This window comes from Bacillus rossius, chromosome 5 (assembly GCF_032445375.1).
Source record: "Bacillus rossius redtenbacheri isolate Brsri chromosome 5, Brsri_v3, whole genome shotgun sequence".
Taxonomy (NCBI): Eukaryota; Metazoa; Arthropoda; class Insecta; order Phasmatodea; family Bacillidae; genus Bacillus; species Bacillus rossius.
Genome location: NC_086333.1, coordinates 63,098,910 through 63,123,797, shown reverse-complemented (window position 1 = coordinate 63,123,797; position 24,888 = coordinate 63,098,910). Strand labels below are relative to the sequence as shown.

Genomic DNA, 24,888 nt, shown 5'->3' with positions numbered 1-24,888 from the left:
ACGTAAATTCTTAAACATACAGTTATTTATTAATTTATTTAGATAACTATTAATAGGTAGGTAATAAGCTTTCAATAGTGTTATCGAGCCATTCAGGGTCCTCGAACCCCCCGCCCCCCTCTGGGAACAAAGCCCCAAAATTTCGACAATTTCAGGAATTTCAAATATCTATTCTTTCGAGATGGAGTGTTCCAAACCATTCGAGGTCCTGAACATCCACTTTCCGCAAAAGTGAAAGTCCCAAAATTTCGAAATATATGAATATATATAATTGGATGTTGGCATGTATGACGTCGATAAACTCTTACACCGTTTGACCGATCGCCATGAAAGTTGGCACATCGAAGTGTTTTTATCATGGAGAAGGTTTTTATGCTAACCATTTTTTTTTGTAACTCGCCGCTAGATGGCGCTGTAGCACATGAACTTCTAAACCTTTCAACCGATCGCCATGGGTAAACAGAAAACCATAGGTCACAGATACACAAACAGTAATTATGTGTCATTTCTTAATGTCCACCACACTGGACATATCGCTATCCATTTTGCTGTAACTCGCGGACAATATATCACCCGGTGTTCAGCCCGGGCAAAGCCGGGTACTGCAGCTAGTGTTTAATAATCCCAATGATTTAATTAAGTTTCTGAGGGTTTCATTGTATGAAACAAAACATTTACGCTCCTGCTAACTCTGATTTATGCTCCTGCTTAATCCTGAGGTAAGCTATTACCAAGAATTCTGTACTCAGGAGTAATGCAAGTTCCAATAAAATATAGTTGTATTCAAATAATGTGAATATTTCTAAATAAGTAAGCAAATCTCACAAAATTAGTGTCATCTAAATTACTAGTCTTCACAAACTGATCGATTAAGGTCAGTACTATCATGACCCGAAATTCCGGCAATGTCAGTATTTAATTTGACATCTCCAACACTATCATAGATTTAGTACTTAATTTAAGATTTTGAAAACGCCTATTTGCAAACAGTTGTTTGAATAGCTTTCCAATATTAGCTGCGCATATACAGCACGGTAAAGCAAAAGAAAGCCAAAAGTGATAAAAAAAAGTTTAACTTTTCCGTGGCTTTAAAATCAAATAAATTAAATGATTATACAATAACTTCATGCTTGTAAGCACACACATATTTTAACTAAACACACTCTTTTAATATCCAACATTTTTTTTTTCAAAATAACTATACCATCGGCAGTGCAAGATCTAACATATGTTTTTACTAGTCTATATTTCTATATAATTATTGTACAGCGGGATTGTAAGTTTGTTTGCAGGAAAGTAACTAAAAAATTGCCAGACTAGTTATACAAATTATATTTTACTGTTATGAAATTACATAATTCATGTTGAACGAACACCATAAGAACACATAAATTTGTTCGTTACCGAGGTTAGATGTTACTGCAAGTGTTTATGACACACGAAACTATAGTAAACTCGTGCAATAACATCATGTCAGTGTTAAGAAGACTGCAAGTATACGCTCTACCACTCTGGTTCTGGGGTAGAGCGCCTGCCTTGTGACTTGTAGGACCCGGGTTCGCGCCCCGGCTCCTCCAAGGCGGATTGCCCAGACAAAATGGTGGCATTTTCTCTGGTAGGAATGCAATCCCTTGTAACAAGTCAGGCTACCAAAGAAACGGTGGGTGGAACAGAAAAAAACCTTCCAGGTGGCTTCCAAATGGGGAGCCCGTTTCTTTTCTTGGGCTCCCCATGCGGTGGCCATTCCGGGGGTTTCTCCGGGGGAACGGAGTTTTGCAAAAATATTTTTTTTAGTTTTGTAGCATTTTATTTTTTAATAACTGTAGCATTTTCATTCCAACGTGTTATAAATTAAGCTCAAACAAACATTTAAAAAAAAATTTGCTTTTGACCAAAAAATATTTTAATTAAGTGTGCATCACTCAGTGAGTGTTTTTTGAAGTATTATTGACAGTTAAATTTCAGTCACAAACTATTTACCAATACCTTTTCGACGAAAAAAATATTTATAGGTACATGAATTCTATTCCTAAAAACAATATTTCTGAAAAACTACATCGTTTTCAATCAGGAAGATCGCCTTTAACACTCACACGTATTTAATATAAATAAATATATATACGTATTATATATATGGTCCAGTATAACATCCAGACATAAATAAAATATTCTATATATTTCAACATGAGCAAAGCCTTTGATACTTTTCAACACAATATTATGATTAAAAAATTTTAAATTTTAGTCCTCGTCAAGCAATGCCTTGTAAATATATGATTTAATTATATTACAAATTGACCCTTTTCAGTCAATTTTGCAAATGCAATTTCATGGTATTAGGTGTTCCGCATAGTAGTATTTATCTCAACTAATATTTAATAAATGATATTCCAACTATAATCAGAATAGATCAAGAATAGATGCTGAATAAAAAAAAAATATGTTTGTGAAACTGTTCAGCAAGATATGATTTTCAAGTTAACAAACGTCTCTGAATTAAGATAGCATTTATTGTATAACCTTTAGTAAAAAAACTAATTTAATTAATCAGAATTATGACATAGTAAGTAATGACACTAAACGTGGTGTCCACTTTTAAGACCTTCGAGTTATATTGAATGCCAAGGTTTTTTTTTTACCAACGTATAGATAATACTATTAGCAACATATGTAGATCTTTGGGTCTAATTGAATTTATAACTTTCTCTGCATCAACTAATGTTAATTAGAAAAGAATTGAAAGCGTGCAGAAAAATTTCTTAAATTATTATTTAAAATTTTTAGGAATTTAAATTATTTTGAATATGCTACATTCCTATATAAACATTTTGCATTTTTTATATTTTTAGACGTTCAATCATTGATTCAATTTTTATTATATACATTTTGTTACAATTTTTGTTGGTTCAGACATAATATCTCATTTTGGATTAAGAATTGACACATTTAAATTATTAGTAATTATAAAATGTGTAAAAAATTATAACTTTTTATTTTTGCATTGAGATAGTTTATGGGCCAGAGAGTGACATACACTAAATATGTTTATTAAATTCCATCCCTAAGGGAGTGAAAAGGGGTAAATTCTGTTGTATTATAGAAAAGAATAGGAGGTATGTAGGTCATAGACGCACAAACATTGAGTTTGTGTCATATCTCTATGTCCGCCACACTGTCATGTAGTAAGGTCTGGCAACTTCCTATCCTTTTCCTTGGCGAAGCCCATCCGCTTAGTGCAGCTCGCGGCTGTTAGCGAACTAAAGGCGCTAATAACAGTTCAGTTCAGAACTCGTCAATAGATGGCGTTGCCTTGAATTTGTAACGCCCTATCGTTTGGTGCGTCCGTCACGTCTTGCCTAGGGGCTACCTGCCTTCCCACAAAATAAAGATGAAGATTGGTGTCCTGTTTTTGCACCGAGATTGTGCAGACTCTGGGACTCTAAAAACAAAAATTTCTCGTTTTTTCACGTGTATGTCCTACAGACTTGAAATTCGGTAGTGATGTTCCTTGCATGATATGTTTAGCCCGTGCAACGCCGGGTACACCAGCTAGTTCAATATGAAACAGAAATTTAACACGTAAATGACGGCTACAAAATATTGTTATTTATAGTTGTTAAACTATCCTCTATACATAAAATAGTACCTGTGACGTAAGCATGATTAAAATATTACATAATTGATTGAGCAGAACTCCGTAACGCAATTGGATGCACGCCTGCTTTCGATGCGATGGGTTTTGGATTTGAGCCTCGGGTAAGACATTGTCCAAATAATGCTGGGTTTATAAACTACGGAAGAAAAGCAATAACTCAAGAAACGCAATACACAAAAATGGACAGCAAAACACATTTTAGAGTATCGGTTTATGAACAACGTAAGGTGAAATAAGCAAATGTAACTATTGTTCAACTTCCAACTTTCTTGCGTTTTGGCTTGCGTTTTTGACGGCCATATTGTAAGTGAAGTGTTCCGAAAACCTTTTAAAACGCAGAAGTTATTTCCATGTAAAAGTTCAAAAATAATTTTTGAGTGTTACTACATTCACAGAAAATGAACTGAGATTCTATAACCTCAATACAGTACCAGCTGCTACATGACACACTATTCTGACAATAAGGCATTCAAACATGAACCCAAAACATTTCTACTGTGAATCTTGCACCCACGGTCTATATAAGAATTTAGGCCGAATCCAGTTTCAAGTCTCACATCTCTGTTTGTGCCACCCTGAATATTTAACTTACTCTTGTGGTGCACTAGACAATTTTAAACAACAATAATTTTTTGGTCTTTACAAATGGTATTTTCCAGCTAAAAGCTTGTTAATATATATTTTTTTTAATGAATAAATGTAAAAATATCCATTTTTTTAGCTGAAAATAATACATTCTTTATAAAAATACGAATTTATGGCAATATACGTAAGTTTTCATCCCTGTTTCGTAAGTTACGATCGGTACATGTGCATGGAATTGGGGAAACATCTTTTTAAAAGAGTTTATGTATTCACTCTTTCATTGATTATGTTAATCCTATCAACACATAAGGTGAAAATTATACTACGAGTTTTTGGACTTGACGAATCTCGTAGGTACTCCCTCTGCTGTCACTAGCCGTTATGTTTCGCCATCGACTCACCAGGGCGCGTGCGGGGTCGCGCGTGTGACTAGAACGCAAGTAGTGCAACACAGTGCAACGCGACGAACGAACGTCACCACCGACGGATGGATCGTCACCCGAGCGACAATCGATTAGTATTTGCTTAAAATAAATGTCATGCAGCAATGATTGTAATACATCCATCCCTAATTTATGTAACTAATAATTTTACGTGGTGCGATTTCTTCTTAAAACATGGCCCAAACCGGATCATAGATCACTGAATCTTTCCGCGTGAAGAATGACTCTTGGGCCCGTTCTGCAATGACACGTAAACGTAGACAGATCATGTAGACGGAGACGTATCTCACGCAACAGAGTTTCTGCAATACACGCAGACGGAGACGGACCGTTAAGAATTAACTCGGAAATGCCGAGCTCTTCCGTTTAGGTTGCTCCGTGTTACCAATAGACACCGAGTATTTGGCTTCGGTGGTAGCCATGATTGTTTGTGTTCTAAATACGTTAAAAATTGTTTCAAGTAAATGAATATTACGATTTTTTCGTTTTTTATTATTAGATATAATTATATGTAAAGTCTGTCCATGCTATGATCTCGAAGCATAATATATTTAATTAAATTAATATTTAGTAACCTTGAAATTGAATATTATTGGTTGCCATTTGTTACTTTTTCGTGCGCTGTGAAAGCAGCAGACTCTGCCGTGGCATGTTCTGGGGGATCGTCTCCGTTGTAGAACAGTCCTTAAGGGACCTCCCTACTGGCATTAGAAGTTAGCGAACACTATGTTTATTGAATGACGATGCAACGAATACGAATTTTTTTTTTTCACCCACGAGAAGAAACTGCAACAATTTTGCGTATAAGTTCAAAAGTGCCAAAATATGAAATAAAAGGGGGTTGTCTGTAAAGTCGGTTTACGGACGATAATTTTACGTGATAACGTCATAAGAAAACATTGATGAAAAATTGCATACTTTTTAATTTCAAATATTATTTACAGTTTTTACAAATTTAATTTAAATAATTTGTTTAAATATAATCACGAACAATTGGTTAAAAAGCCCGCCTTAACCTGTTTGATATTATAGAAGGTTTTCTCGCACGGTGGCTGGCCGCTTCTTGCACGCTCGGCTCAGGCGGAACGTGACAACGAGTCATGCTTTTTCGTGCGTGCAGCCGGCGTTCATCGATTTATAAGACGTTATCACGTCAAAAAATCATCAGTTTCAATCAAGTAGGTAACTCTACCCTGAGGATGGCGACTGCAATGTCAACCGAAACGTCGGTAATATGTTCGCGTTGGAAAACCCATAAGCCAAGCTACTTCAGACAATGGCCGCGAAAGCCTGCGATCTTTATCATCAATTTCCAACTTTGGGTCAATGTTGTACTATTTTTGAAGATGATTGTAAGAAAGTAAGCTTACTGGCTAATATATATATTTTTTTCTGAAGAAATTGGTGTATTAAAAATTTTAGTCATTGCTAGGGACAAGCATTTTTCGCGAATAAATATGAATGCATATTAGACTGTAACGAGGTATACCCGCACCAGCGGTTTCATCCTTTTGATTGGCGGCCGTCTGCGAGAGAAGTCGTTGCCTTATTTGACTGGGCCACTAAGAACGCATTTGCTTCCGCACTCAACAACTATTATTGGTGTTGTAACAATCGACGTGAAACTGAAATGAACTCACCCAACCACGAAACTCAGATAATGCCACAGTGTTTTAACTTTCAGCTAGTCGCGGAATCTTTTCGCGAAATATGCATGTCCCTAGTCATTGCTAGAGACCTGTGAAATTCGCGGTTTCGATGGCCTTCAGGATAGACTGCACATACCCCTGTACACTCGGGCAAATAACGCAAGGTTCACTGGCTGCCGACTTGTAAGTCGTCTCAGCTGGTTTGTCTGTGATTAGATCCTTCTTTGGTTGAGGGTTTGTAACTGGTTGAGATTCGTCCAGATGAACAGTAAGCCAATAGCAAAATTATCTAAGAGGTATATGTGTTTGAATTCTAGCCTATCACCGAATGAATCCGCGAATTTTTCAGGTTTATAGTCATTGCTAGAGACCGGAAAAATTCGCGGATTCCTTTCGAGACAGGCTGGTATCCAAACTCGTTTAGCTTAATGCTGCGTCAATTATTGGACCGCAATTTACCTGAAGGACTCTGAGCCAATGGTAAACATTCAACAAAAGAAGTATCGAATCATAAGAATCGCAGTAAACAGGTGTCCCGAGTCGGTAGCCAATGACCAGGTGATAGTTGCCCGAGTACATAGAGAATAGTGGAGTCTATCCTAGTGGTCATTGAAACCGCGAATTTTTCCAGTCCCTAGTCATTGCTTTATATGCAAAGATTTCTTAACCGCCGTTTCCGAGAATGTCGGTAGCTTCCCACCACCCTCATGCGGCTCCATCTAGGCCTGAGGCGAGGAGGCCAGACGCGCTGTTCGCTCGGGGAGTACACAGGACCCTCGCGACGTCGCGTCGGGGCGACTGAATTGTTGCCCATAGGAAGGACAGCCCATCAGGATTTTTCTGACAGTGGTTAGATTGCAAAGTGACCTAACCTAACCTAACCTTACCTAATCTAACCTAACCTAAATTAACCACTGTCAGAAAAATCCTGAAGGGCTGCCCATCCAAGGGGCAACAATTCAGCTCCCCCGCGACTTCACCTCCGCGGACGAGCGCACGGGAAGCATAGTTCCCCGGACACGGCCTCACCTGTGAAGCTGACGGCCGACGCCAGGGCGTTCATGATGAAGGTGGCGCCCGTCGTCTGCTGGCCGAGCCGCGCCAGGATGCCGTCGAACAGCAGGCCGAACGAGCCGTAGTGCGCCGTCGTGGATATCTGCGGGGCGGACGTCACGTGGTCAGCTTCGGGGGAAATGCGTGGCACCAAGAGCACGGAACAAGGAGGGGGATAAAGAAGTGCGCGACTCTTACAGTGGAAACTGAAACCATGTTTCACGCGACACGTGTCGCTATCTGTTGGGCGGACCCATAACTACCAGCAAATAAAAAAAATCGGAATAGAGGTTCTCATACAAAGATTTTTTAATTTTTTTTTTTAAATGGTGGACCCGCCGCCAGGGGGGTACTCCCCGCCAAAAAAAAAAACGACTCTTTATTTTAAAAAGAGATTACAAATGGTTACATAAAAGGGAAAATTTGGTACATTTACATCAAAAAGAATTACAATAAATTATCGATACATACATAAATTGTCCCTTCCAACATTCAAGTCATTGGGGGAAGGTGATTTGTGTGAGGTGAAGTGTCTATTTACATTTGGTGGTGAGGGTGGTGATGATGTGTTTTGGTTATGTTAAGTTATCTCCTTGACGGCGCGAAACTAATTTAATCGATGCGAAAATACTTAATGCTGGTTTGTAATATAACCGTCATGTAATAAATAAAGGAATAGGAGGTGCAAAAAACTCATTGTATTACACACCACAAAATTAGTGGCTACCTAAATAGAGTGAATTTTCACTGGTTTGTTTGCCTGATAATAGCTTATCCTACATTACTTCTCCTAATAAATTAATGTAGTCGTGTCAGCAATACAGGTATATTATGAAAACTACTATCTAGCGGACGGGACCGTAACTACTTCAAAAAACTAGGTCTCAGTATCGGTAATTTGAGTTTCTCCTCCATGACCAAGAGTTACGTCGCAAACATGGAGGCGAGAAGTCCAGCCTTCCGATAGGCCCGAACTGGCCTGGCTTGCAAGGGAAAACTGACATATCTGAAAAAAAAAAACTGGATATCTACAAGCAGTGGCGGACGTAGCTTCGAATTTACGAGATGGGCGAATGACCCTAATGTTTTACGTGGTGTGGAATACCCAGGGGCGAGTCATTTAAAAACCAAACTATTTGTGTTCCTATAGCCTATTTAAAATTTAACTGAATTTTAGTACTTGTTAGATATTTTATTTTTAGATATAAGATGTTTCAGAAAAGACAAGAAATAAATTTCACGCAAAATTTCCACAAATAATTATAATTTTATCATATTTTTTTCCTCTCTCGAGAAAGAATAAAGTAGGCCTACTTTCAAAAAGGTGTGTTCAAATTATAGTTACTTCCACATTCCGTATATATGTATTATTTTACCAGACGAATTTTTTTTAATGTGAGTTCAGGGCCTATCGTCCCTCCCACAGGACTGTCACGTCACGTCGCCAGTTTCCCGAAGCGGCACGGGAAACTCACCCGTAAGAAGTTGGGGAGTGGGCGTGCAGACTTTGCCGTGTCGAAAATTGAAGCCAAAAAAATGGAGCACGCACCAACATTCCGTTCCCTTCTGAATATCAAAACATTATTGTGGTTATGATTAAATTAAATGCTGATTACTTGCTGACGTGTTGTTTAAAATCACTAAGGTACTTAAAGATGGTGTTTTCACGACTCTTCCTAGCGGGTTATTTTAAAACTGTTACGCAAACTACTAGCTAACCCTTATACAGTTACGGTTTATCTTGCAAACCAACTGCTCACCAAAGTGACTGCAACATAGCAAGTGAGATGCACAAGGACGTTATAAAATAGAAAATTAATTATAAACAACATAATTTCTGAAGGAAAAAAACAACGTTTCTTATCAGGACACTACATCTTCTGTGAGAAGCATTAAAGCCATTAGCTGAAAAGGGAAATGAAGCAATAACATGAAGGAGGTTAAATTCCAGGAAATCCACCCCTTCCTTCCTAACCCTTACGTTTCGAGCCGTTTACGTCCCTGGGAATACATGCAAGTTCAAGAAATATAAATGAAATGCCTGAGACCCGTGATGGGTGACGGCCCCAGAACGTTGGAAACACTATATATTGTTTAAATATATTTTTGTAATAGTAATTTTTATTTGGTTAGATTTCTTTGGTTTTTTAAATATATTTATTTTAGTGTTTTAAGTTTGTAACGTATGGTTAAGTTGGCAACTGGCACTGAGAGTAGGTAAGTTTTTATGCTTGGCTGTTGTTTTTAAATACTTTTATATTGACTTTTTTAAATTTTTAATAAAAATGGCCTCAATTTGTATTTCGTTATTAGATTTTTGAAGTGTTTTAAGAGACCTTAGTTTGCGTTCTGCTAGCGGACTTAGACGACGTTTTGAAAAAAGTTCCGCCGCCGGCCGCTAGGGAGTGTTGGCGCGCGAGGGCAGGTGGTGACGTAAGCACTCGCGGCTCGAGAGACGTGCGTCGCGCGGCGCTGCGCGGAACGAATGGTGAAGTTGTGTACCGGGCTTGGCTTGCCTGGCGTGCAGTCCGGGGCACGTAATATGCTTTTCAAAAATGAATCCACGCGGCGTGTCGTGGGAGCCTGGTGCAGGCTGGTGGAACTACCTTTGAAGAAACTGCGTTTGAAGAACGAGCCCACTGGCTCGTTTAAGTGTTAGTCCCCCTTATTTCGTCACGTCAACATGAAAGCAATTGAAACAGGTCCAGCATGTTCCCTCACCCGTGGGGAAGCCAATCTTCCAGTCACTTGGGTGGAAGCAGCCATTTTTTGACAATGACTCGTGTCGTAACTGTGAGCCACTTAAGTCGCGTTAATAAGCTCTAGACGTGAACCTTTGCAACCGCATGTTTTGGATCTTGAGTTATTGAGTTAAGGGAATTTTTAAGTAACTTTTAAGCACACCTGAACTTAGACTAAAACGTCACCACTCCCTTGAAAAAAAACAAAACAGAATCGGCGAATTAAAATGTTGAGCTTTTGGTCAGTGGAAACCAGTGAAGTAATACCCGGGTAAAAATCTTTGGTGCACTAGAAAAGTGTGTTAACTTTATAACGAGTTAATGATTGTTCCCTATGTATTTTGTATATTATTTTAATGGCCGTTAGTGGTAGGTATGCTTTATAGTGTGTCACACATAAGCTTTAGTCGGGGCTATCTAAGTTTGAAAGACGTTACTAATATGAGTAATTTATTGCGTGTATTTAAAGTTTCTATTCTCCTTATATTTTATTTTGTGATAATGACTCCAGTAAAATTATATTAGTAATATTTATAGTTTTGTTAGACTTAGTGCAGTGATTAGGCGGGTGCGTGACACCTGAAAATGTATGAGCCTATTCAAAAAATAAAAATCAGTTCAGTATTATAATTTTTCCAACTTTAAGTTTCCTGCGCTTAAATTTTAATTATCTCCAACATGCTTTACTCGTAAAATAAACTGGTAAATAAGTGCTGTTGACGTTTATTGCATCTGCTTTAGGCAAAGACTTTCTGTCTTTTCAAAAAAATAATATTTTTCCATTTTTGTATTTTTTTTTAATTTTTCGCTCCAGCGTGTCAAAATTGTAACGTCTTGGTCCTGAGTAGGCAAGGGGGTTCATGTACCTAAAAATTCTTATCCTGTATTTGCTAATCCATTAACTGTTCTTCTGGTGTATTGTATTTTGTTATGTTGCAGTGCTGGTGTGTCACGTATTTTTGAGAGAAGTTTAATATGTATCTATAAAAATAAATAAATAGAAAAAGAGGCTGAATATTATCTGTGATGTTATCTAGGAGTGCGATGTAAGGAACATAAATGTGTGCATAGTTTACAGGTTTTTAGTTAATGTTTAAACAGTTATGTCGCAACTCTGAAGAATCTGTATGTATATTGCGAATATGTAATGTTAAAAAAAAGTGCAAAATAATATTCAAATAAAACTTTTTTTTGGCCAGTGAAAATTTATAATATACTTGGAGAAGTTATGGAATTCTGTTTATTATTTTTGCAGGAAAACTTGTACAACGCGATTGTTTTTCATTGCGTCGTAATTTTTTATCACTGTGTTATTTAATACGGAAAGAAGCTTTAATTAACACGGCTAGGTCTATAGAATAACTACGTACGTATCTACAACGTATAAAGGTTAGCTGTTAGACATTCACAAATACAACTACGTACCAATTATTCACCTGTTATTAGGGTCGTATTACTTGTTTCACATGACGGGTTTCAAGCTCTGAAATTAATGACCGTGGAGGGCGAGAGAGATAGATAGATAGAGAGAGAGAGAGAGTGTGTGTGTGTGAGAGAGTTTATTTAGTGGAACTGGCTCCAGAAAAATAAATTAGCTTCACCAGTGGTTTTGGACCCAAACTACCTTGAGGTAGATTTACACAATCATCTTTTTATAAAGTCATTTTTGGAAGTATAGTTGTTATTTAGATCCGTAGCTGAATAACACCTGCCACTTAACTACAGTTAATTTTACGAGTGTTTAACTATTAACGGAAGTTATAGATTTATTGGCCGAAAAATCGACCATATACTCGAAGTGAAAAAAAGAGTTTAACTGTATATAGATTAAAAAGGACTGAGTTTGCAAGGGAGACCTGATTCGAAAAATTTTTTTTAAGTTATTTTGTGCAGTTAGTAGTTCTGAAACAACAGACTAAAATAACTAAGCCTTCGCCGAACAAATATGTGTATTGCATGAAAACTTACTCAAAAATTACATGAACGTTCCTTGAGATGATGATGCTCTTTTGAAACATAACGTTTTTTGTCGCAGATAAATATATTGTAATTTGGACCGACATTTCTAGAAAACAAATAAAAACATTGGCTGTAAGGTCACTAAAACGGATCTGTTAGTTATATATATATTTTTTTAGTTCAGGAACATTTCCCTAATTACGATTGTTCCAGAAACCAATACTGAACATTGCCGAAGCTACTCGAAGAATTCTTCGGCGCCGTGGCTAAAAATATACATTTCAAGTCGAGATATTTACGACCGAATCCTTGAAACTCAGGAAGGGGCGTTCTAATATTCGAACCCTTAAATACTATCGAATATTTGAGATTAGAAAATAAATATAAAAAATAAGATTTTAAAAAAATCCACCACTGACAACGTTGAAGTTTATTAGACATACCTGAGTTTTTCTTCGTACCTATTTTATTAGACCTACTGTTCCCCAAATTATTGATCGTTTTATATGTAACTATGAAATTAAAGTTACTATATGAATTTATTCTGGAAACTAAGATCATGAAACACAAATTTACATGGTTTAAATGTTACGACAGAATAGTTAATATTTTTAATTTATTGTATGGCATTTTACTTTTGACCCTTTAAGCCTAGATTCAGATACGGGAGAAAGATTCAAGGTACTCTTTGTGATTCGAATCAGAGGTTTGGATTCTAGAAGATTGCCATTCGACCCATAAATTTTTGAAGGAAAAAAAATGTGGGACAGTCTAATATGTCAAAAAAACTCTAATTTTTGATTTAATTTACAATCATTTGATCTAAATAAGGCATCATAGGGCAATGGAAAAACGTGGTATATAAACATAAGTTATATATATATATATAATATTACTCTGAGTGTACACAGAGTAGCCTAGTCACCTGAATTACAAAAATTTAGCTTTTTTTCTGATTTGCCTTAAGAGACGAAAAAAAGGCTGATTTCCTTTATGGGAAAGTCAGTGAAATCATTGGAATTTTCTGTAACTTTGAACAGTTTCAATTAAAAAAAAATAAATAAAAATAAAGCGAAAATACTTGGAGGATTAATTTTTCGCCAGTATTTCAGAGATGTATTTATTTCCCCAAACAGTGGTAGTGTTGCATGGGCGTCGAAACCGGGGGGGACGGGGGGGGGGGGACACGTACCCTCCAATAATAAGTCTTCAATTTCGTCCCCTCCAATAATACATTTAGTTTCGTAGTTATATTAAAAATATGATTTCTGTGATACAACCCATATGTTGCGCATGGTGCATTTAGTCCAATCGTGGTAATGTTAGCACTTTTTAATTCGATCTTCGTGTAAAAAAATAAAAGTCAGGTCCGATACCGAATACAGATATGTTAACTGTGTTTTTACAAATTTGTTATCTGAAAATATTTTTTAGAAAAAATAAATTATATATTGCAACCAGTTATAATTATGTGAAGCGGCACTCACGAACATGAGCGCCATGCCGACCACCACCATCCACCCCCAGCCGCCTTCAGGGGGCTGCAGCTGGTCCTCGTGCGAGCGGCAGAGCGGCGCCGCCGCCGGCTCCTCGCCGCCCCCGCCGTCCGCACGCCGCCCCATGCGCCCGCCGCCGCCCTCAGCTGGCGCCGCGCATCGCCCTGCAAGCCTGCAACATGCGGCGGAACACACCGTTTACTTCTACTAACGTTTTCGAGACTTATCATTAGGGAACGGAAAAATTCCCGCATTCATTTCAAGATAGGCTAGAATCCAAAAAGTTTGCATTATTGCTGCTTCGGTGATTGGGCCACAGTATATCTGAAGGACTTTGGGCCAATAAAAAAATTTTAACAAAAGAAGTAGCTAATAACGAGCATCCCAGTTAACAGGTGCTGCGAGTCAGTAACCATTGAGCAGATGCAATTCGCCCGAGTGCATAGAGGATCACGGAGTCCATCCTATAGGTCATTGAAATCGCGAATTTTTCTGGTCTCTACTTATGATAACTGATGTAATTTTTTCGCGAAAGGATTTTCGGACCAGGTATGTATGTATAGGGACAGGGGAAAAAAATTCGCGTTTTCAATTACCTCTAGGATAGACTGAACAGTCCCGTGTATACTCGGGAAAAACTGAAACCCTGGCACGCAGTTTACGGGGACTACTCCTGGCCAATCAGAGACCATCACCTAAAAAAAAAAACCTTAATGACAGTCTACCCAGCTGAGACGTCTCACCAGTCAGCAACCAATGACTATACAGATGACTGTTCAGTCCATCCCAGAGGTAACTGAAAACGCGACTTTTTCCGGTCCCTCGGCATGTTTTAGCTTTGTAGGAGGTTCTGTGTTTTTAGTAGTTGGCTTGGTAGGTACATGTCCAATGCCAGCACACCAATCTAACCCATTCAGCACGGAGGAAAACGCACGGTCATATAGGGCAATGGCTTCCTTTACATACGGCCACCAATTACAAAGGAACAATCGCTAGCGCAGGCATACCTGATTGCAGTCTAACGAGCGATCAGTTTATTTTCGAGAGAAATACACATCCCCTCGTGATAATTACTATACAGAAAATTTTTTTCTATACTTTTACAAAATATTCATTTGGAAACTAGTTACCAATAAATAGTTTGTTATACTTAAAATAAAGATATTATAACTTTGTACGACACATGGATATGGAAAGTTGGCTCATCGAAGTGTGTTTTTTTCATGGAGAAGAGTTTTATGCTATCCATGTTTTTTGTAACTCGCCGCTAGATGGCGCTGCAGCGGAACAACTTCTATACCGTTAAACTGATCACCAAGAAAATGGTTATATAAGATATAATTATTTGTACTTGGAGAATATTATCGCTGTATCCATTTAGCAATAACTCGCCACTAGATAGCGCTGCATCGCAACAACTTCTATTCCATTCAAACCATCGCCAAAACAATTTATTGGTATATTGTGATGTTTACTGCCCTTAATCCTCAATAACAACAAATGGTGATTGTGACTATGATTAGCAATTGGCGAGTGAGTTATAATGAAACATCATTACCGTCTGAAGTGCTGGACATCAATTTGAATAACCATTATTCATTTGTTTACAAACAAATTACATTTATGTCAACTATGTTTGGACTGCTGGACATTTATACGAATAACCATTATTCTTTTGTTTATAAATAAATGACATTTGTGTCAACTATCTTTGGACGTTACTTACTTACTTTACTGTGGACGTCTTAACTGTCGCTAAGCATTAAATATTGTAATTTATTTTAAATGCCATGCAAAATATCGAACTTTGGAAGACAAGCAGAAATGCGCGGCAACTGCCAGCCAGTAGAGCTGCTGAAACATCTGAAGCGCAAGAGGCACGCCGGGAAACCAACCGGATCAGAGCCTTTACTTTAATTATTGATAAAAAAAAACTGTATGAAATTTGTCATCAGTCTATAACAATATAAATAATACAATCTTATCAACATGAGTAATGTTTCATTTTTTAAATTTATTTTCTAAAAGGCTCTAAAAAACATCCATTTTAAGAAACACAGAGGTAAATAAATAAACACTGGCAGAAAAACTTCTGCCAGATTTCCCTATTATAATATAAATGATTATTTCGCAACGTATTTATAACGTTTTAGAAAAATCACATGAGAATTCTTAACGCGGTTTAAGACTAATGTTTAGCGGAACGAACGGTAAACAGCTCTCTTCTATCTCTTTCTCTTTCTCTCTCTCTCTCTCTTTTCGAACGCCATGGGAATGTTTGCGCTTGCAGACACGCTGCAGCGCCAATAGGCCGCACCGAAAAAAATTGACTGGGCGTGTTTTCCCCCTGCTTTGTGTTATGCATTTCCGTTGCATTCACGAAATTACCCCCCCACCGCACACCGATAACTAAGATGTCACACATCAATGAAACCAAACATTTTAGTCGAATATCCAATCCATGACTTACCAAGGATTCGAACCCACAACCCGTGTCTCCGAAGTAACCGCTCATAAATGTGACGGGCTCATGAGCATGCGAAGTGTCATGAGGTGAGTAGACTCGCCTACACTGTACTTTTCTTTTTTTTGCAAATGGAACGTGAAAAACATCCCAGTAATACTGGGTTCGGATTCTTACCCGGGAATTTATGCTTAAGTGTTGTCCAAGTACCTCCAAAAGTTAAAATTATTTGCAAAACGTTTCCTGAATAGCTTTCCGGTATCATCTGCGTGCACCTAATAAGCATAAGAAAACAAACTCTAGTTACTGAATATTCAATTATCTTTTACATTACAGAAAAAAAAGCTTGAATGAAACATCAACTAAAATGTAAAATTATGCAGCATTTTTTTTCGTAAGAAATATTATTATTTCGGAAAAACTTTATTTATATATATGCAAAAATAACTATAATTATGTGTTGTACAAAGTTACAAAATCTTTCTTGTAGAATTAAAAACTAATTTTTGGCAACTGGCTTCCAAAGGAATCTTTTTAAAGAATAGATAATTTTTTCTTTGTGGCGTAACGCCGGTGCTGTGTTCCTTGTGCTGGGACCAGTTGCACGATAGTTTGACTGCGCAGAAAATAATTAGTTTTGTGATGTCAGCACCGCCAGGGGAGTATAAATAGATAGAGACCGGAAAAATTCTCGGATAAATTTCGCGATAGTCTGAAATCCAAACACGTGTACAATTCTGCTGGTTTTGCTATTGGCTCGCAGTTTAACTTGAGCTCTTTGGGCCAATGAGAGATTATCGACCAAAGAATCATCGAATCACAAGCTACATATTGGAGACGCCTCACAAGTTAGCACCCAATGAAAACACTTGTTTGCTTAAGAAATGCAGAGGATAATGGAGGCTATCCTAGAGGTAATTGAATCCGCGAATTTTTCCGGTCTCTATAAATAGAGGGTGTGTGCGAGAACCAGAGAGAGAGAGAGAGAGAGAGAGAGAGAGAGAGAGAGAGAGAGATAGAAAAGGGGGGAGGTGGCTTGCAGGGCAGCACTGTGCGGCATGTTAGGATTAGTTAAAATTTCTTTCACACTTAAAATTAAAATTGGGCTGGCTGGCAACTCGGCGGAAAACAGCGAAAGTCGCCACCCGAAACAACCAGTGCCACCCAAAAATAATGCGGACAGCAATGTCCAAGTGCCCAACCCCCCCCCCCCCACCCCCCCCCCTCCCCGAGCATTGTAGACCTTTTTTTATACTCTGTCCAACTCTTCTTCCTGAACCATCCTTCAGATTACTGTAACCAACCTGCTTGCACAATACATGATTTTTTGCATCCCGCATGTGAGTGCCCAGGGTTTTCCCTGTGTCTATGCAGGTTTTACCTGGGGCCCAACTTAGCATAGTTTTAGTGTAGAATATTCAGTGAGGGGAGTTAGTCGTGGCGCCAATCGCAGTCACGACTGGCCGATCTTCCGACTAGCACATGATGCATGCTACCCCTCCTGCGTGGCTGACACCCTGCATGATTAGAGCGTGTTTAGGCTTCGGCCTGAGACGCACTTAGAGTCTCTCCGTAACCCAGACCCCTCCCAAATACACTTTGTTTTTTAGTTAAGTTAGGAAAAAAAAATTGGTTGTCTGTAAAGTCGGTTTACGGACGATAGTTTAACGTGACGACGTCATAACAAAACATTGATGAAATGATTGCATACTTTTATTAATAAAATTCAATCATTTTTATTGAATTATCACTATTTTGTATGGATACAAAGAAGGAGTGAAATGAAATCTACAATTCAATTGATAAATTTACTTTTATTTGCACTCATTAATTCAAATATGATTATTACTTTAACGGAGAGATTATTTTAACTATAACTTTTATACATGTTTGCTATTTAATTTCTTCCAATCTGTGTTATTCTGTTGAGGATAGGACGATGATAGGAAAAGTAGGAAACGAATGGGAGTGTTTCAAGTTTAATGTGCCTCGAAAAAGTCAAATCGATCGATGTTCCAATCGAGTGGAAGAGAGATAGATGCGGCGCAAGCGTTCAATGAGCGTAACGGGACACTGCGTAACGGGACAATGTGCATAACGGGACACTTTTTCGTGCGTGCAGCCGGCGTTCATCGATTTATTAGACGTTGTCACGTCAAAACCCAGAGAGCGTCAGCTTCCAGGAAGGAACGCAGCTTCAGAGCAGAGCTCTGGAAGACTCGCTCCCAGGAAGAATGATCGTGAACCGTGGGTCGTCGTCCCAAGGGCGCAAGGGCAACGGAGCGGCAGAAGCCAAATTTCAGATCCAATTCTGTTCCCAATCAGTGATGATAGTTACGTCGGGAACAGTCGAGGCACGAGCGCAGTCTCGTTCCTTTGCTGAAAGTACTTTTGTAATACTCGTTACGAAGGAAAATAAAAGTGACACGTGTTAAGCTGAAATATACAGGGATGTGTTCTATAGAAGAACGGTAAAACTGTTTCTTTGTAATTTTTTATTTGACTTGAAAACGTTGCGGTGAAAATTTTTAGCATTTATTTGAAGGGAAATATCAAATAAACTTTTATAAAAGTTTCTGGAATTAATCGTGTGGAATTACATTCTATCAATCACCCAGGTCCTCTTTAGTTGTATTAACGTCAGCTAACCACGCACTTAACAACAAATCTTAAATTAAATTAAGGGAAAAAGAATATTGCTTAAATTTGCTTCCAGCAGGGTTCACATAATTTTAAATTAATCACATTGGTGAATAAACAACACCTTTCTCTCCTGAGCACGTGGTCTGTGTGCTGAGTCAGGCGCATTTAGATCGTGGAGATAATTTCAGCGGGTCGCTGCTTCCAAGGTTAAGGCTGTATATATATATATATATATGTATTTTTAAAGTGTCAATTTTTTTGTTTGCTAATTTATCGTTGATAGTTTGTGTTCGTCGTGACACAAGTGTCTTCCGTCTCTTTGCTTGCAACGTGCAATTTATTTTCCCCGACCTTCGTCGGTACATCGCGCAACGTTTTAATGTCAGGAGGCAAGCATTCATCGCCCAAGGACAGCTTCCCGCTGACGTGCAAGCAAATAGTTGGTTCGTGTTGGGCATTAAAGAAAAAAAAAAGAAAAGAAGAAAAATCAAAAGCCCCGATAAAAATGTATGTACTTTCATTTCGTTTTGTTTACAAACAAATTACATTTTTGTCAACTATCTTCGGACTGACGGACATCGATATTAATAACCATTATTATTTTTTTTTTTTTATAAATAAATGACATTTGTGTCAACTATCTTTGGACGTTACTTACTTCCTTTACTGTGGACGTCTTATCTGTGTTCAGCGAGAAAAGAGCCTGCATACGTATTTTAATACTTTTATTCATTTACTAGCCGTGTGCCCGATGGGGAAGTATTTGATCCTCATTTTTAATGAATCAACAAAAACGCTGACATAACTGACTCTATTTACTAACAGAATCCTAAACACCGATTTCCGTATTTATAACTTTAAAAGTGACAAACTTCCACACAAACTTTCATCCCCTATTTAACCTCCTTAGGTGATGAATTTTTATATAATTCCTTTCTTAGAACTTACCTACGCTATACAAGGAACTCCTATCCACAATTTAATCCTTCTCAACCCACCAGTTGAAGCTACGCGTTAATTGCCAGTAAGTGTTAGAGTTTTATTAAAAAGATTTTTTTATACCAACAATTAAAAAACGGCATGATTAATTATCTTCGATTTAAAACTGCTGTACTCCAGCATTATGTCAAACTGAGTTGAAGTTTCTGATATCAGAGCTATAGGTTTGGCGTACAGAAAAAATTTAGCCACATCAGTAATTGAAACCAATAATCAAGGCTTTAACATGCTCCATAACATTACCAATGCTCATTTTATGATATATGAAAGGTTTCGTTACAAAGCCAGGCGCATTAAGGTATTCTAATACATAACTGATCTTACAACTAACATTGTGCTTCGTTTAGAAGTGATTATAAGGACGAATTATTGATTTACTAAAGTGTTAATATTTTAGTAGATTAACGACTTTTAAAAGAAGAATAAATTCCATGGGATCTTCGTAGTTCAGGCAATTGTACCTTAGTATGAACTATGCTGGACTCTTATCTTCTAAGTTAGCGGTTCTTTAGTAAACAATTTACACCGAGTAGAAGAAAAAAATAGTGTTACTTATGTACAATTAATGATCATTGAAAGGTTTTGTTAACACTCCAAGATTATTCTTGTGCGATAATACCAACTCATTTTTCTTCACCATTATTCTCTTCTTTTTTGCGTCTTTACTTCCTACTCGCCTTTAGAGTTAGAGAAACTATATCAGTTTCGCCTGCTGGGCATTTTAATGTTGTGACAGAGTTTCAGAGGTATTCTTTATTAAATACTCAACCAAAATATTGTTTATAACAAATTTTAAAATATTATCTGGGACGGATATAAACACTATTGAAGGTACAATATATATTAAAATAAATTATTTCTATGGAAACAATTTAATGAAAATGTGGCTCTTATTTTTTATTTGAATTTTGCGTTAAAAATTTGAAATTATTGATTTATAAAAAAAACATTGAAAGAAAATTGAATAAGAAGTACTAAAAGTAATTTAAAGAAAAAAAATACGAAGATGTTATCTTTTGGAAGCATATGTTATGTGGTATCAAGAAGAATAGTTAGAACTGAATGACGCCATGTTGTTTCAATAGTTTTTATGCCTTTACACTCTTTTATCCATTAATATTTAAAACTTAATAATGCCCGACATGCGTTGCAATGCCTCTTTGTAATATTTTTGTAATTGTTTAAGATGTTTTTACACACATACAAAGCATCTCTCTATCTCTCTTTATGTCTTTATAACTCTATATATCTTAATATCTCTTTATCTCTTTATATTCATCCCTCCATATCACTCCATATCTCTCAAATCTCCACATCTCTATCTATATCTCTATATCTCACTATATATCCACATCTGTATATACCTCAATATGTATCTTCATACATTTCTATATATCTATATATTAATAAAGCTGTACATCTCTAACTTTTTATTTTTATCTCTTTATGTATCTATCTCCTCAATATATACATTTATATTTATATTAATCTATACATTTAAGTATATCACTCTATATATCTTTAGATCTATACCTCTATGCAAATCTATATATCTATACCTCTCTCCATAATTCTGTATTTCTCTATAACTCTCTCTATCTCTATCTCTCTCTACTCGCACGCCACCATTTTTATTCGGACCATAGAAAAACGGAACTGACATAAAGTACTTACTGGTAATTATCCGATACTACCTACTCGCGCACCACCTTGATGTTTGCTTTAAGGTTTTATTTTATCGAAATCTCACCTAGACAGTGACTTTCCCCTTGTTTCGGAAGTTAGGTGTGCAAAGTTTAAACTTTGTGCATTTGTGTTCGCGCCATCGCTACAGATTGCAGAACCGTGATTGTTACACATTTACGTTCCATGCGACTTCCGTCGCATTCACGAAGTTACTCCTACCAAATTCCGAATACCGAGAGCTCAGATGTTACGCAGCAGAAATGACATAATTGTCATACTCAACCCCTTCCTGCACAAAATCTTGGCAACGACCCTGACAGAACCGAGGATATGAGTCTGACACCGAATGAATCAACGAAAATTTCTGGGCCTGATCACTGTTAGAAAATACAGTGAAATTTACGGACTGTTTAATGAAGAAATTACCTGACATATATGGAGAGTTCTTCGTCATTTCTGTTAGCTTATTCTTCGCAAACACTACGGCGTATTCCACATTAGAAGCCAACGTGCTACGTGGTAAGCAGGGTAAACAGGAAAGTGTATAAAGTATGAACAAATTTTAGAATTTTTTTTTTGTTGGTGTACCGAGATTATTCTTATGGATTCGTGCTTTCTTCACCTGTTAATTTACGAAGATAACCGTGAATTAAAGGTAGGTTTTGAAACCAGCGTTCTTAGTGAAGATCAAGGTAAAATGTTTTTTTTTTTTGACGTGACAACGTCTAATAAAACCATGAACGCCGGCTGCATGCACGAAAAAGTGTCCGTTACGCACATTGTCCCGTAACGCACATTGTCCCGTTACGCTCATTGTACGCTTGCGCCGCATCTATCTCTCTTCCACTCGATTGGAACAACCATCGATTTGACTTTTTAGAGGCACATTAAACTTGAAACACTCCCATTCGTTTCCTACTTTTCCTATCATCGTCCTATCCTTAACAGAATAACACAGATTTGAAGAAGTTAAATAACAAACATGTATAAAAGTTATAGTTAAAATAATATCTTCGTTAAAGTAATAAACATATTTGAATTAATGAGTGCAAATAAAAGTAAATGTATCAATTAAATTGTAGATTTCATTTCACTCCTTCTTTGTATCCATACAAAATAGAGATAATTCAATAAAAATGATTCAATTTTATTCATAAAAGAATGCAATCATTTCATCAATGTTTTGTTATTACGATGTCACGTTAAACTATCGTCCGTAAACAGTTTTTACAGACAATCTTTTTTTTTTAACAGTGTAGCGTTTTAGCAGCACGGCGACACGCGGCAGCTTCGCGTCACCGTTAGCCGCGGGGGGGGGGGGGGGGGGGACATTCCCGATTCGACCGCCACGCGCGCTGTTCGATCGTCGTCGCTCTGTTTCGGGGAATATGACAGGGTGGCGTTCGGGGTCGCCGCGACGCCTTCTGTTTGCAGTCCGGCACCCGGGTTGCTGACCTCCCCGGGTGGGGGGGGGGGGGGAGGAGGGGAGGCGGAGGCGCGCGCACACACACACACACACACCTGGGCGTGTCTTCGGCCTCAGAAGAGCTACACACACACATACACGCACACACGCTCAAGCCATTCCCCCTTCCAACCGCCTAGCCGCGCCCCGCGGGCAAACGAACTCGCGAAGGCGACAATAACTAGAGACCAGAAAAAATTGCGGATTCTTTTCGCGATACGCAACATCTGCTATTGATTAAATGTTAACCCGGATGACTGTGGGCCAATTATAGACCCTCAGTCAAAGCAATATCGAATCACAAGTCTCCCAATTGAGACGCATCACAAGTCAGTAGCCAATGAACAGGCGACGTTTGCCCGAGTATGCGCAGGATCGTGGAGTCTATCCTAGTCATTGAACCCGCGAATTTTTCCAGTCCCTAACAATAACCCTGCGAGCGCAATCTTTCGGCCTCCGGCGCGCGGCACTGGAACTGGTTCCAAGGACGCACGGATTCATCTAGGTACTACAGTCATGACATCCCAGTAGGTTTCCAAGGCGCGTTATTTAAATGATTCTTGCGAAAATGGTACATGGGCAGGTATTTTTTTTACGCGAAAAAGAAAAATTAAATCTGAACGGTCGGTTAGATTGCAACAAGGTGTACCTCGCACCAGCGGTTACATCCAAGAGATTGGTGGCCACTCACTGGAAATTCTTTTTTTGAATATTTTACAAGGTTAAATCCTTGGAAACCCTTTTGCCAACGATATAATTCGTAAAATTGTTCTATATGCAATTTTACAAAGCTCTGCCTTATAGTCTTACAAGTGATATCGTTGACTACATGGTTTCCTAGAACTGTCCTTGTGAAAAAAAGGAAGTCTCTGCGTTATTCGACCGAGCCATTGATTCAGCGATGAATCACTGAAATTGCTGTTCTAACAGTAGAAATTTGCCTGAAAGAAGCTCGCCCAATAACAAAACACAGAAGATGCTACAGCATGTTTAATTTTCAATAATTCTCGGAATATTTTCGCGAAATATGCACTCCCCTAGCAACGAGGAATTTTTAATTAATACAATTTTTTTTGGATAAGCGACATTGCAGTTTTGCTCTGTTTGTCACGAACAAAAAAACAACATTCAAGAATGCAAAATAAGAAATAAAAATGAAAACACAAACCCACAGAGAACAAGCCTAAATAGGCTGCTGTCAAACAGATGGACCGAAAGATGAAATTAAACAGGTATTATGGACAGCACAGCACATACGAACACCATCAAAATTTAAATATCAGACAGCACAAAAATTCCGTGGAAGGAAATTAGTCATAGATAGAGACCAGAAAAATTCGCAGATTCATTTGGCAATAGGCTAGAATTCAAACACATATACCCTTTAGATGATTTTACTATTGGCTTACTGTTCATCTTGACAAATCTCAACCAGTTATAAACCCTCAACCAAAGAAGGATCGAATCACAGACAAACCAGCTGAGACGACTACAAATCGGCAGCCAATGAACTTGCGTTACTTGCCCAAGTGTACAGGTGAATGTGCCGTCTATCTTGAAGGCCATCGAAACTGCAAATTTTTCCGGTCCCTAGTCATAGAACATTATGAACAGCGCAGACGAACACATTGGGCTAGCAACGACGAGACAGTTTCAACAATAACAGTAAATGCAGACTGACAATAAACCTGGACAACGCAGTTAACACACAAACACAATGATATAAAATAAACAGGCAATATTGATAATACAACGACGATAGTACCGACGAACACAGTAGTAGTCTTCCTATGAAAAAAAAAAAGTTGGTACGTTTCGGGAACTGGCATCTGTGCCCGTCATTAGGCACAAACAGACTGATAACTAGGGACCGGATAAATTCGCGGGTTCAATGACCTGTAGGATGAACTCCATAGTTCTACGTGCACTCGGTCAAATGTAACCCACTCATTGGCTGCTGTCTTGTGAGAAGTCCCAACGTAGCAGCCTCTGATTCGATAAAGCTTTGGTTGGTTGTTTCTCATTGGCCCAGAGTCATCCAGGTGAATTG

At 37.9% G+C, this 24,888-nt stretch overlaps 1 protein-coding gene across 1 annotated transcript in view; it reads right to left on the bottom strand.

Annotated features, from left to right (window-relative positions):
* Positions 1–24,888, bottom strand: part of LOC134531891 (uncharacterized) — a 102,486-nt gene that overhangs the window by 24,328 nt on the left and 53,270 nt on the right. The window contains exons 2-3 of the mRNA XM_063367907.1: positions 13,573–13,753; positions 7,362–7,488 (exon numbers count right to left, since the gene is read on the bottom strand). Of these exons, the coding sequence (XP_063223977.1) occupies positions 7,362–7,488; positions 13,573–13,707 (262 nt within the window). The 5' untranslated portion in view covers positions 13,708–13,753. The remainder of the gene's footprint in view (positions 1–7,361; positions 7,489–13,572; positions 13,754–24,888) is intronic.